Source organism: Corvus hawaiiensis, chromosome 29 (assembly GCF_020740725.1).
Source record: "Corvus hawaiiensis isolate bCorHaw1 chromosome 29, bCorHaw1.pri.cur, whole genome shotgun sequence".
NCBI lineage: Eukaryota > Metazoa > Chordata > Aves > Passeriformes > Corvidae > Corvus > Corvus hawaiiensis.
The window spans coordinates 1,056,948-1,070,755 of record NC_063241.1 but is presented as its reverse complement, the minus strand read 5'-3'; the positions used below and the strand labels follow the sequence as shown (position 1 = coordinate 1,070,755).

General features: G+C 67.4%; 1 protein-coding gene across 2 annotated transcripts; it reads right to left on the bottom strand.

Moving 5' to 3' along the window:
- Window positions 1–9,357: 9,357 nt before the first annotated feature.
- On the bottom strand, window positions 9,358–13,667 carry EFNA4 (ephrin A4). Of its 2 annotated transcripts, XM_048289108.1 has the most exons (6): window positions 13,550–13,667; window positions 11,114–11,406; window positions 10,352–10,420; window positions 10,146–10,205; window positions 9,819–10,071; window positions 9,358–9,731 (listed from the first exon to the last, which is right to left on the bottom strand). In XM_048289108.1, exons 1-5 carry the CDS (start codon window positions 13,654–13,656, stop codon window positions 9,983–9,985), a joined length of 618 nt encoding a protein of 205 aa, XP_048145065.1. In that variant the 5' UTR covers window positions 13,657–13,667; the 3' UTR covers window positions 9,358–9,731; window positions 9,819–9,982. The 2 variants fall into 2 exon arrangements, with proteins under 2 accessions (XP_048145065.1, XP_048145064.1); XM_048289107.1 differs by lacking the exon at window positions 13,550–13,667 and having other exon boundaries at window positions 11,114–13,103.
- Window positions 13,668–13,808: the final 141 nt, after the last annotated feature.

Here is a 13,808-nt window from a genome sequence, read left to right as displayed (position 1 = left end):
GCCCAGCTCCGCCCCGCGCGCGCCCGCCGCCGCCGCGCCCCCGCGCGCGCTCCCGCCGCCGCCCCGGGCCCGCCCGCCCCGGCACCGGCTCGGCACCGGCACCAGGCTTGGACCGCGAGTCCCCGCGGGTGGAGACACCAGGGCCGGGTCCCAGGAGGACCAGGGGCCACCGGAATGTCACCAGGACCCCCGTGGGTGGGGGGGCACCTGTGTAAGGTCCTGTTGACATTGGGGTCTTACTGGGACCCCTGTGGGTGGAGGCACTCACCGGGCGATCCCACCGGGACCAGGTGCCACTGGGATCTCCCTGGGATGCCCACAGGTGGGGGCATCAGAGCCAGGACCCACCGACATTGGGGTCTCCCTGGCTGGGAGCTTTGGGTCTGTGGGTCTGTGTTGCTGAGGGAGCTGTGGGTGGGGGCTCAGGACCCCAGAGGGTCCTCGTGCTGCTGCTGCTGCCAGTGCTGTGGGGGTCACACGTATTCACTGAGGGGTTTGGCTGCCCTGGAGGCACAGGAGTGGGTGGGAAGGTGTGTGCCCATGTGCCAGGACAGCCCGGGTACTGAGGAACACGGACGCAGTGCCAGGCTCTGCTGCCTGCCCTGACCTCCCTCAGGAGCCAGCACTTGGCCAAGTGCCCACCCACATGGCCAGGCCCTTGTTCTTCCCACACCCCAAGGGTTCGTGGGGTGGAGGTTCCTGGGGGGAGCTGCGGGGGCTATGGGTGCTCCCCTGGGTGCTGGTCCCTGCTGCCCATGAGGGGACCGAGCTGGGTGTCAGCTCCCACTGCCTGTCCCCAGCGAGATCCCTTAGCAACTGGCGTGCAGCACCTCCCGGCAGAGCCGAGTGCCAGGTGATCGGCACCCTGGCACACGTGTGCGCACACAGGCGTGCTCGCACCGGCGCGGGCACACGCAGCTCACCGGGCACACGCAGCTCGCCCCCAGCTCCCACGCGGGGCCACGCCGAGCGCGTGCACATCACCAGCGCCAGCCCGGCGGCCTCTGCCCCACCAGCAGTGCCGGCATCATGCATCACCTGGAGCTTTGGCAGCCTGAGGAGCTTGTGAATGAAACCAGGAGGCTCCCGAAACCGTGGCTGGGCTTGCTGAGCCGGCCTGAGCTGCTCCTGCCAAGAGCTATCTCGCTGGCGTGGTGAGCGTGGCCAGGGTGGTGCGGTGCCAAATATCATGTCCCCAAGTCCCCAGTGGGCCTGGTGACTCCCAGGCCTGGGCAAGTGCCACAGTGTAGGTGCCCCGATGCCGAGTCTGGGAGGGTCTCCTGGCTCCCCAAAGCTTTGGGAGGAGCTCAGTGTGGGAGGAGAGCCACCCCATTTCTTCTCAGGCTCCCCTTGGGCATGTGGATGCTGCCCCAGCCCATGGAGGGGGGACAAAGATGGTGATGGGCAGGGCCCGTGGTCTCACTCAGCACTGTGGGACACCCAATGCCCTAGCCCCCATTCCCCATCCATACTGGTGGCACTGGGAGTCCAAGCCCCCGCCGGGGCCCTGCTGGGAAGGGGGAGGGGGCCAGTGGAAGGGCCCGGAGGACCAAAAAAGCCTCTATTAATTATTCATCCGAAGAAGTGAAGTGAAGAAAACACAACACGTGGAAAAGGGCTCTGGCTGCCTGGGGGTGGGAGCGGGGGAGTGCTGGGGGGGGGCCACAGGGGCTGGGGCAGTGCAGTGCAGGGGTGCGGTGGCAGCAGCAGCGGTGGCATCCCGGGGTGCTGCACACCTCTGGGAGGACCCACAGCACCGCGCTGCCACCATGGAAACGCCTTGGCTCGGCAAACCCATGGCAACACCCACCTCCACATGGAAACCCCCCGCTCATGGCAACGCACGCACCGCCGTCAGCACCCGCACAGCGCCGTGCTCGCCACGGGGGTCCCCCCCACCACGGCACGCCCCTGTGCGGGGCCACGGAGGGATGCACCTGGTGGGGACGAAGGGACCCGGGTGGCAGAACACAGCCCTGGAACATCACAGTGTGCACTCGTGCAGGTGCCAGCACCCACCAGGGATTACTCCTGGAACCAGCACAGAGAGGGGGCTTGGCTGGGTTTTGCCACAACGGGATACGGTGTCTGTGGTGGGATGGCCGGGGGACACGCCCAGGTGGCTTCGCTCTTGGAAGAACACGAGGCTTTGAGCTGTCCAGGAGAGCTGAGGCACGGAGCAGCCCTGGTTCCCTGCTCTTTCCATGCGCCTCTGTCTCCTCCACCCTGTGCCTGTCACACCGAGGACCGGCAGCTTTCGGCGTCAAAGTGGAGGGGAAAGCTTCCCAGCTGCCATCCACGAGCACCGAGGGGCCGGAGCGCGTGCCCGGCGGAGCAGGGGACCCGCTTCGCCCGCCTTGGTTAATATTTAACCGCGGCTTCCTGTGACAGAATGTCGCAACCGCAGAGCAGAGCCGGCATTCAATAAATCATCGCGCCGGGCTGGGAGCTGGGCTGGGGGAGTGGGGGGGGGGCAGCGCCCAGCCGAGCGAGAGGGGGAGCCGATAAATAATTCATTAAATAAATAAACATGGCGAGAGTGCGGGGAGGAGGCAGGAGTGTAACCAAGAAAGGGCTCGGTGAACGCGGGCATGAAATATTCACCAGCCACACCTACCAGGCCCCAACGCGCTGAGCTCAGGGCTCCCGACCCGCCCGCGGGAGCCAGGTGCAGGCACGTGTCCAGCCAGACACGGCAAGAACATGCCAGAGGCATGCAGGGCGGATGTCCTGGGTCGGGGAGCAGGGAGCTGGCAGTGCTGGCACGGCCATGTGGAGATGAACTGTCCTGGCTCCTGCCAGCTTCTCCTGGCAGCGTTTGGGACAGCTCCTCACAGCCCCATGCTGGTGTTTGGGCAGGGGTCTGTCCTGCCAGGCTGGCACGCCTGGGGCACGCTCAGCACACACCGTGTGCCCACCGGCTCCCAGCCCCGCTCCTCCCTGCCCCTTCCCTTTTACATCCCATGTCAGCCGTTAAATTTGAATGAAGCCTCACGGATGGTTGCGCTGCGCCGGCGCCTTGACGAGCACTGGGAGGGCACGGGGTCTGAACCTTCCCATTTCCCAGGGAGAGGGGGGAAGACCCAGCTCTGGAGGAATCCTGGGGGACATCCTGGGGCTGGGCTTGGGCATGCGTGGACACAGGGGAGGTGAAGATGGGTGGCCGTGCCACCAGCCACCAGGCAAACTCCCTGGTGAGCCACAGGTCCAGGCAGAGCAGCCTTTTCCCAGAGGGACCAGGCGTGAGCCCTGCTGCTCAGAGGGGCATGGGAGCGATTCGTTAATTAGCACCTCAGAGCCCTGAGTTAATTTACGTGGAGCTGGATTTTGTGGGCTTGCAGAGGAGGGTTAGCTGCCACCGCAGCACCGGCCACCAGTGAGGGAGCAGCGGTGCCAGGCGGCAGCGCCAGGGCCGTCAGAGGAAATCAGCTTCCTCTCGAAGCCGCTGGATGAAGCCTTGCGTGGTTCCCAGCCCGGCGCTGGGGCTGCTCCCGCTGCCCGGCGGGAGGAAGCTGCAGGGTTCCTGCCCTGGGCGCCAGACGCCTGCTTGCCGGAACCCTGGCTCCAGCAGGCTCCGCTGTGCCAAATCTCACCCGCCCTGGGTGTGTGGGTACCCAGAGGTGCCGGGTAGGAGGTGAGAGCCACCAGCTCCTCATGGCTCCCACGGCCAGCAGCCACGTCCCGGCGGTGCTCCCAGGCAGAAGCAGGTCACGGCACGGTGCTGCACAGCCACGCACACTCCCACTTTAGCCCACGCTGGGCGCTGGGCTGGTGTGCCAGGCAGTGCCGCGGTCCCGTCTGTCCCCTGTGCCACATCCCTTGTCCCAGCAGCCCACAGGCCGGCGGCGGAGGTTACCTGGCAGGAAGCGCCTGAGTCAGCAGCCGGCACCGGGTGACTCAGCCGGCTCCTCTCCTCGCCTCCCGCATGGCAACTCTCCCTCCTGGCCTCAAGATCACTCCAATATCATCGGCCGGTGGCAGCCCCGGCCTCGCTCCCAGCCCCTGCTGCTCTGACACGGCCACGGCACGGATGTGCTGGAGGGTGTGAGGGCCGTGCGGGGTGGGAGGCTTGGGCAGGGTGGGCATGGTGGGGGCTGGCACCTGGCCCCACTGCAGCCACAGCTCCCTGGGGAAGGGACAAGGACACAGAGATGGGTTTGTGGCTGCCAGCCCCAGCACTTGGCTCCCCACTGGCCCTGGAACGTGCTCTGCTCATCCCAGCCATGCCACCCTGGTGTCCCCCGTGAAGTGTTGTGGTGTTTAAGTGACGTTAATCTGAAGGAGTGACAAGCAGCATCGATATCCTGCTCCCACCGTACAGAGATCACGCCACAGTCGGCATCTGGGAGCACTGGCAGAGGTGGCAGTGAACCAGGAGGTGCCAGGCCAGGGGTGCCAGGGACAGATCCACAATGTGCTGTGCCCTAGGTTGTCCCCATTCTCCTGCCCTGACCCTGCAGGTGATGGTGCCAGGGGACCTGCAGTCCCTCAGGCCCAAACGAGGGCTGGGGATGGGCACAGGTGTCCTAGGCAGCAAAGGAGCCATCCTAGGAACCCCCAGCTGGCACTGAGCTTGGCAATGTGGGGATGCTCTGGCTCTGCCCAGCAATGGGCCACCAGCACCGCCCACCTGCCCCTCGGGAACAGCCCATCCCCATCCATCCCAGGCAGGGGCTGCGGACACAGGTGACCATCCCCAGGGAGAGGGGCTGGGTGACACCGTGCCCCCGCCGTGCTGTGCCCTTGGTGCTGGGCAGAAGCGCAGGGAAACAAAGGAGCCGATAAGCTGGGGGGGCAGGGGGGACTGGGGCTAAGCGTGCAGGCGCAGGAGATTTCAGGGCCTGAAATATTCATCAGGGCTGATGCGGCGCCTGCCGTCACGCCGGCCGTGAGCGATGGCACGGGGGGGCTTCAATAATGCATCGCTTGGAAATGGCTCATGAGAGGGGCTGGGGGCACAGCGAAAATGGGGGTCCCTCCACTGGCTGCGGTTGCCCCAGGCCTGTGCTGCTGGCCAGGTGACACTGCTGCTGGGTGCTGGACAGGGGACAGAGCAGGAGGTGCTGGTGGCACCACCAGGGACAGCCAGGAGAGCACCGAGAGGTGCTGGTGGGTGTGGGGTGCCCTGTGCTGCTGGCACCCACCACCCGAGGGGGTGGCAGAGGACCCTGCGTGGGTGCAGTGTCCCTGCAGCCTGGCAGTGGGTGTCCGGTTGCTCCATCTGGGCTGGGTGGGAGTGCCATGCCTGGGTGTGAGCACGGCCCCATGCCCCCCATGACGGGTGTTGTTGTCACAGCCACTTTGTGCTCCCGTGCTCAATAATTCAGTGCATCGATCTGCCTGTGCTGCACTTGCCTCTGGCCACAGCCTGGCCACACCAGCCAGTCCTGCCAGCTGCTGGGACTGGCCTGTCCCTGTCCCTGTCCCTGGGACTGCAGGGACCGGAGGAGCTGCCCAAGGCAGAGCAGAGAGCACCAGCCCCGTGCCCAGTGGAGCCAGATGCTGGTCAGGCAGCACCAGGCTCTGCCATGGCTAACGAGCTCTTTGCCAGGGAAGCTCATTAGCCGCCTGAGGATCAAAGGAGCACAGGGCACATTGGTGGATGTGGGGAGCAGGGCCCGAGACGCTCCAGGGCTCCATCTCCACCATCCCCACAGCATCCTCCCAGCGGACACGTGCCCAGAGAGGCCGGACGGCAGCGCAGGTGGGGTGAGCCTGGTGACACCCCAGGCACAGAGCCCCTCAGCATCCACTCTGGCACCCTTGGGAGGTGCTGCCCTGGTGGGCACCTGCCCCAGCCTCTGCCCTCACTGTCTGGCTGCCCTGGAGATGGGGGCACAGTGTGCTGGGTGGTGACCCGTGTCATTTGCACTCATTGAAGTCCTAATCATTCTCCCCAGGGATCCAGAGATTGTCCCAGAACGGGAACCATGCAGGCCCTCAGTCTGCAGCAGGTCCAAGCAGTGCCAGCAGCAAGGGCAGCTCTGGCCCATCCCTGTTCTGGCACAGCAGGATTATTGTCCAGCAGGATTACATCAGACTGGGGATGCACTCCAGCATGTGCAAGGGCACAGGCATGACAGGACAGATGGACACAGGCACGGACAAACAGCCACCCTGGCCCAGAATGGTGATGGCACAGGCAGCATCTGTGCCGACACCCCTGCATGTGCACACCCACCAGTGCCAGGCTGTCTCCCACCCCAGTGACCCTCCCTGCCACACTGACTGCCACCCTGGGCCTAACATCAGTGTGGACATTGTGTGGACACAAACATCAGTGCCTGCTGCTCCCACCTGGCAGCTGGGACCGGCCAGCTGCTCGCCCAGCCCCCCGGGATGCGGGTGGGATGCGACAGCCCCTGCACGCCTGTGCGGCGCCAGCGCCAGCCCGGTGCCCGCACCCTCATTGCTATGGCAGGAGCGGGCTCGGTGCGTGCAGCTCCGGTTAATTAAGCGGCGCGGGCCAGCTCCCTCCAAGCCCCCGCTGAGTGTTTTGCTAAATTATAACCTTGACGATGCGCATCATCAGGCGGCTGCTGGGGAACAGCCGCTCTGGCCCCCACACCCTGTGCTCAGCACTGGTGTGGTGGTGTGGAGCTGCCCGGCCACGGTGCCATCAGGCCGGGGTGGCATCACGAAGAGGTGACATCCCTCAGAGTGTCCGTGACCACCGGGTAACGAGGGAGCCGGTCCGAGGTGGGTGATGGGCTCCGTGGTGTGGCCTCAGAGTCCTGGGGAGCCTGCGGCCAGTGCCTGGTGTCCAGTGCATCGTGCCCAATGTCCAGCACCCCCAGTGCCCTGCTCCTCAGGGCTCAGCATGTGTGTCCCCTCAGCACACGTGTCCCCTCGGCATGTCGAGCCAGTGGCCCCGTTTCCATGGTGACACGGAGCCATTTCCCATCTCCGGGATGCTCTCGACAGCTCTCGGGTGGGCGCTGCCGCCGTTGCCCTTCGCCCATGGGAAACCGGCAGGGATGGGCCCCACCGCCCTGGGCGGCCGCGCTCCTCGCTTTCAGCCCTCGGGGCGGGGCACCGTGCCCATGTCCCCTGCGTGTCCTGGGGCTGCCCCGGCACGGCTGCAGTGCCTGACCTTATCCTCACCCCGGGGTGATGAGGGGCGTTTGGGGTACGCTGAAGCCCGTGCCATGGCAGGGTTGGGTGGGGGGACCCCGGCAGCGTGGCCGGGTGAGGGATCTGGTGCCAGGAGCAGAAGCTGCTGGGAACACCACGGAGTTCAGGGACTGTGCCCAGGCTCATCCTGGTGCCACGGTGCATTCAAGGTCCCTGTCCTGACAGTGAGCCAGGGCATGGCGTGGGCATGGCCATGCTGTGTCCCCCCCGATTGCCCACTGCGGCTCCCAGCCCCTGGCACGACACGGCTCTTTATCCCGCTCTCCATCTCAGTGCTGCCTATTACCATTTCCCATCACTTGCTATTCCAGGTGATAAATTTTTCCTTCCCAGTTTCTGAAGGTTTAACTCCCACCCACCGGGAGCACCCGACTTCCTCACCCCACACTCCTCCCCATGGCACCCCAGCATCCCCGCTGGTGTGTGTGGCACTGGGGGGGGGGTGGTGTAGGGGCGGCCCCGAGGCAGGGGGGTGGCGAGACAGAAGGGATGGGCTAATGGAGCCCATTCCTTGAATAGATTCAATTTCTGCCGCGGCGGCTGCGGGGTGCGGAGCCATCAATTGGATTCAGGGGATGGGGAATCTGATTTGGAGCGGCCGCGCCATCAATTAGCCGTTATTGATGGCATTGCTCATTGGAAGTCGATGGGATTTGAAGCTGGTGGCAGCTCCCGCATACCAAACAACGCCGGCTCAAGGACAGGACCCTGCTGTGCCCAGACCCAGCGCCCAGACCCAGACCACCCACCCACCCGCCCTTGGCCTTGTCTGAGAATCCCTGGGGATCTGGGGAAGAGGCGGTGCAATGGGCAGCCCCCCCTGGAATCCCTGCCTGGGTTCCCACAAGGCACAGCCCACCAAGATCCCTGCATGGGGGTCCTGCGGGGCACAGTTGTGCCCCAGCATCTTTGTGTGGGGGTCCTTTGGGGGATGCCCCCACCCAGCATCCCCACATGGGGATCCCACAGGGCACAGCACCCCAGAATCCCTGCATGGGGGCCCTAAAGAGCACAGCCCCTCAGCATCCCTGCGTGGGGGTCCCACAGGGCATGGTTGTCCCCTGCAATCCCTGCAGGGGGGTCCCACAGGGTACAGCCCCCGATCATCCCTGCAGGGGGGTCCCACAAGTCACCATCACCCCTGGCATCCCCACACGCTGGTCCTGCAGGCACCATTGCCTCCCAGCGTCCCCACAGGTGGGCACTTTGGGGTTGCCCCCACCCAGCACCCTACAGGGGGGTCCCTTGGTTTGATGTCCCCCAGATGGTTTCACCCCCTCCTGGTGGGAGGGGCCCACAGGACCCGCATGCCCCCCTCTGCACTGGGCAGTCCATGGGGATGGGGTACCCCTCCCTGCGGGGCTGGGGTACAGGATGGGGTACAGGATGGGGTGCAGGACGGGGTGCAGGGTGCAGTGGGGGAAGGGCAGGCAGCAGAGTGGGGGGAGGGGAGCGGCACGGTCGATGCTTTCGCTCAGCCTCTTGCCAAGCAGCTTCTTTCTCCCAGAAGCCATAAAACCTGTCTGACGTGCCCGGCACCACTGCGGCAGGCGGCCGGCAACGCCTGCGCGGCGAGGGGCTGGGGGGCCCTGCTGCGCGCAGCCCCGGGGGGAGTTGGGCACCTCTTGAGCCCCCCAGGAGGACAAGTGGGGGGCTGCACTCATGGGATAGGGGACCAAGAGCCTCAGGGAACTCTCCTGCCAGTTGGCAAGCCTGGGGCACGTGGCTGCGCCGGAGCCACGACTGACAGGGATTCGGTGGTGCCATGGGATCGGCCCCCGCAGCAGCCTGGGCGCCTGGTTGGGAAGGGGGAACCCTGAAGCTCCCCACAGCCCCCCACGTCAGGGGTGCAGATGGAGAGATGGACAGGGAGTGGCTGCTCTGAGGACACCCCAACCACACCCAAGGGTGGCAAGAGGGACCAGGGTGCCTGGCTGGGGGCCTTGGGTCAGTGACCCCCAAGTCCATTGCCCCCTCACCCCCTGTCTCAGTGCTCATCCCACCGCCAGGTGTTAATTACCAGCAGCTCGTCTGTAATTAAAGCTCTCCGGTGACAGGAGCTGATGACTCAATATCAAACTGCTGCAATTAAGCCCTTGGCCATAAAGGCTGTGCAGGGAGCGAGGGGCAGGGACCCCCCTGGAGGAGCCGCCCTGGCACCGGTGCGGGGATGGGGGGCACGGGCAGGGGGACGGCGGGGGGGCCGCACAGCCGGGGCGCAGCGATCTTGCAAATACTGTATTGCTCAGTCACTACCAGGGGTTAAAACCAAACCGAGGGCACGGAGGAAGGCGTCTTCCCAGAAGACAGATCAGCGTGTCCTCGCCGGAGGAGGACACGGCAGCGGCGGATGCCACCATCGGAGCTGCTGCCCCGCTCCGGGGTTGGGGGTCCCTGGGCCCCAGGGGCGGGGGGTCCGTGGGGAAAGGCACGAGATGAGGTGATGGCCGTGGGGTAGAGCAGGCGTTCGCTGAGGGGAGCCCAGCACCGGGGCAGGTGGCCGGCGGGGCAGTGCCAGGGTGCGGCAATCCCAGCGTGCGGCGATGCTGACTCGTGGCGATCCCGACGTGCGGCGATGCCGGTGGCAAGCGATGGCCCTGGGAGAGAGAGAGCCCCGGCTAGGGATGCTTCAGGGCAGCGGGCGGGTGTTCACCCACTGCCCCGGAGCCCCCGCTACCCCTCACCTTCCAGCCCGGAGCTCCCGGCTCAGCTCGGCTTTGCGGAGGTCCGGCAGGTGGGTCATGGCCTGGGGCTGCCCCACGGGCTTGGGGGGGGTGGCTGTGAGGAAGAGTCTGGAAGCGGCGTTGGGGCAGAGGAGCCCATCCCCCCGCCACGGGCAGCGCCGGGGTCAGATCCAGAGCAGGGCCAGGAGCACGAGCGCCAGGCACGGGGTGCAGGGCTGTGATGGGACCGCGGTGCCCCGGGCAGGCACCACATCTGCCAGGGCAGAAGCAGTGGTCAGTGCGAGCCGGTCCCCGGCCTCCCAGCTCCCCCACCCCCCCCATACTCACCCTCGGGGCCCCCGCGCCCTCGGGGCTGCGAATTGGGCACCTCTGTCACCGGCTCTGGCGCTGAAAAAAACCCCACGGTTGTCAGGGATCGGCTCCCCTGGGTTACCTGGAGCCGCCCCCGAGGCTCCGGTACCCCCCAGTGGGGACTGGTCTGCCCCTTGGGGAGCCCCCAAGCTTTGGGGCACAGCCCCCCCAGCCGGACTCACTGGTGCCTCGGCAGCAGACGGTGACGCGCAGCTTCAGGCATCGCCCGGCGCTCTCGGGGCTGGGGACGGCTGGGCAGGGGGGGTCAGCGGGGACCGTCCGGCGCGGCCCCCCCGGGACCCCCGACGGCGGCTCAGCGCGGGCCGGGGGCGCCCCCTCCCGGCGGAACGCGGGGACGGCGCCCCCAGCCCGGAGCGCCCAGAGCCCACCCCGCACCCCGAACCGGGGGCACCCCGACCCCTCGAGCACCACCCTGGGGCATCCGGACACCCCCTTCACCGCACCTCCCCATGCACCCCCCACGCCAGGGCATCCAGACCCCACCCGTGCACCCTGAGCCCTTGTGCCCCCCTCCAGGGGCATCCAGAAACCCCTTTAACCCCGATCCATTTGTGCCCCCCTCCAGGGGCATCCAAAACCCCTCGGCACGCCACACCCCCAATGAATCCCCCACCCCAGGGCATCCAGACACCCACTGCATCCCTATCCCTTTGTGCCCCCACCCTTGGGACATCCAGAGCCCCCTGCACCTCAACCCTGGCATCATCCAGAACCCCCGTGTTCCCCTTAACCTCACTGACATCCTGGATGTACCCTGACCCCCCCATGTGCCCTAAACTCGCTTCCGTGGGGACCCTGGTGAGACCCAACCCTGGAGAGCTGCACTCAAGACTCCTGACATGTTCTGACCCCGGGGACTGCACCCAGGTCCTCAGCGTGCTGTGGCCGCAGTGCAGCCCCCGCGGCACCCCGAGGGGACTCACAGATGTAGTAGTAGGTCTCCCCCGGCTGGAACTCGAAGCCGAGTGAGAAAGGGGTGAAACGCTGGATCTTCTCAGAGAAGCGGACGGGCCCGAAGGGCGCCCGGGGCCGGTTGCACTCCCAGCGCTTGAAGGCGCCGGGGGTCTCGTAGCAGCCGCGATAGCCCTCCCGGTCCACCATGAAGAGCGTGAAGGTCTCTGCCCGGCCGGCGGGCACCGCACCCTCGTAGTGCGGGCAGTAGATGTCCAGGTAGTCATTGATGGCCACCTGGATGGAGTAGTCGTCCCGCAGGAACCTGCCGGGCAGGACGAGCCGGGAAGCTGGGGGTCCGCTGGGAGGGGTACCCTGCTGCCTCCTGCCCCAGCGGAGCAGGGAGCCGGGCTTTTCCCTAAACCACCGACCGGACACCGCCCGCGCCACGCAGCCAGGCATCAGCTCAGATTAGCCGCAGGCCGCTGGAGCTGAATGGGCTCGGCCACCGCGGCCGGGGGGGGTGGTACAGCCACGCTGCCCAGGCACAAAGCCCCTCGCCCCAGGCACCCGCCTCGCCGCTGATCGGACATGACACGCCGGTGGGGGGGCCGGGCGGCGGGACGCTCCCGCCCCGTCACGGTGCTGGCAGGGGGTGGCAGCCGGGGCAGGAAGCACGGGATGGGCTCCGGTGGCGGGGCGGGCAGGGGATGGGGCCCACCCCAGGTACAGGCGCAGCAGCGGGGATGCCATGAGCTCATGGTTGTGCCGACAGCAAGTGCGGCCAGGCCAGGGTGGAGCAGCCGTGCGGGCACACACACGTGCACACACGTGCACACACAAGAACATGCACACGCGTGTGCACATGCTGGGTCCTGAGCGTCTGGGCCGGACGATGGGAAGGAGGGGCTGGCAGGGAGACCTCAGCCCCCATGGCTGGCCCCGGTGCAGCCAGTGTCCACAGACGGTGCAGAGTCCCGGCAGAGACCAGAACATTCATCAGCAGGATGGCAGCGCTGGCAAGGGCGGGGGTCTTGAGCCCCTGACCCCCCACTCAGGCTGGGGGCTCCTTGAGGGCAGGATGGAGCACAGACTCCTGCTGACTCAGAGCATCCCACAGGCGACGCTGGCTGGGACGGGCCTGGGCAGGGCCAAGGGCTGGGGGGACGGGGCCCTGCCTGACCCAGCAGAGGGGCACAGAGTCCCTTTTCCTGGGGCACCCATGGGTAGGGGGGTCCCACCTTTCCCATTCGCAGGATGGGAGCAAGGCAGCACCTGTACCCCCTGCCCATCCTGTGCCCGTCTGCCCCAGTCCAGCAGGCCCAGAGCAGAGGACCTCCAGGATCCTGACCCTGCCCCCTGCTCCCTGAGCAGCCCTGAGCTGGGAAATACCTAAAATGGAGGAGGTTGGGAAGAGGGATGGAGCCAGTCCCCGGCCCGTTGGTGACGGCAAAGCTCATAGGCAGCACCAATGGCAGGGTGTGGGCTGGAGTAGCCTCCACCAGAGGGGACACCCGCCATGGGAACCCACAGCCCCGAGAGTGCCACCCACCAGCTTGATGCCACCAGAGGATGCCCAGAGTTCAGTGCTACCAAGGGCATTCAGGCTCAGCACAGGTGGGTACCTCCAGGAAATTGGTAGCACCAGGATTGCCCACCAGCTTGGTGCCACCAGGGGCTTGGTGCCACCAGGAGTGCCCACTGGCTTGGTGCCACTAGGGCTGCCCACTGGCGTGGGAACACCCAGAGCTTGGTGTCACTGAGGGAGACTCACGTGTTGGATGCCACCCGGGGCTCAGTGCCACCAGCAGTGCCTGGGGCTAAGCACCACCCAGGTGTGCTCGCTGTCCCGGTGGCACCCAGGGATGCCCAGTGACTCGGTATCACTGGGGGTGCTCAGCGGTTCAGTGCCCCCCCATGGGCACCCGGGGCTCGGTACCAGCTGGGGCACTCACCGCTCTGCCGCCCGGGGCTCGGTGCTACCGGGGGTGCCCGGTGGCTCGGTGCTCCTCAGAGCTCAGCACCCCCAGGGGTTCTCACCCGCTCGACAACGCCCAGGGCTGCCCGGTGGCTCGGTACCACCGGGGCTCGGTACCATCGGGAGGTACCACCCGGGGCTCGGTGCCGGTGGGGATGCCCGGGGACTCGGCACACCGGGGGACGCTCGCCTGCTCAGCACTACCTGGGGGCTCGGTGCTGTCGGGGATGCCCGGAGGCTCGGTCCCACCGGGAGGTGCTCCCCGTCTCAGTCTCGCCCATGGGCGCCCGGTGGCTCGGTGCCCGGCAGCCCCGCCCCCCCGGAGCCCACCGCCCGCCGCCCCTCCCGTCCCGTCCCGTCCCGTCCCGTCCCGTCCCGTGGCGGCGGCGCGGGCCCGGGGCTTGGCGGGGCCCGGGGCTCGGCGGGGCCCGGGGCTCGGCGGGCCCGGGGCGTACAAAGGCGGCGGGGCCGGCGGGGGCGGCGGCGGTACCTGGGGTTGCTGCCGTTCCAGTGGACGCCGTGGCGGAAGCCGCGCACCGGCGGCGCCCAGAGCAGCGGCGCCCAGAGCAGGAGCCCGAGCAGCGGCGCGGGGCGCATGGCTCCGCCGGCGGCGGGGGGCGGCGGGGGGCGGCGGGCGGGGCGGCCCGGCGAGGCTCGGCACGGCCCGGCCCGCCCCGACAACTTCGGGCCAATCCCGCCGCGCCGCCGCCCGGCAACTTCACCGAGTGCCATTAACCCTTGGCGGGCGG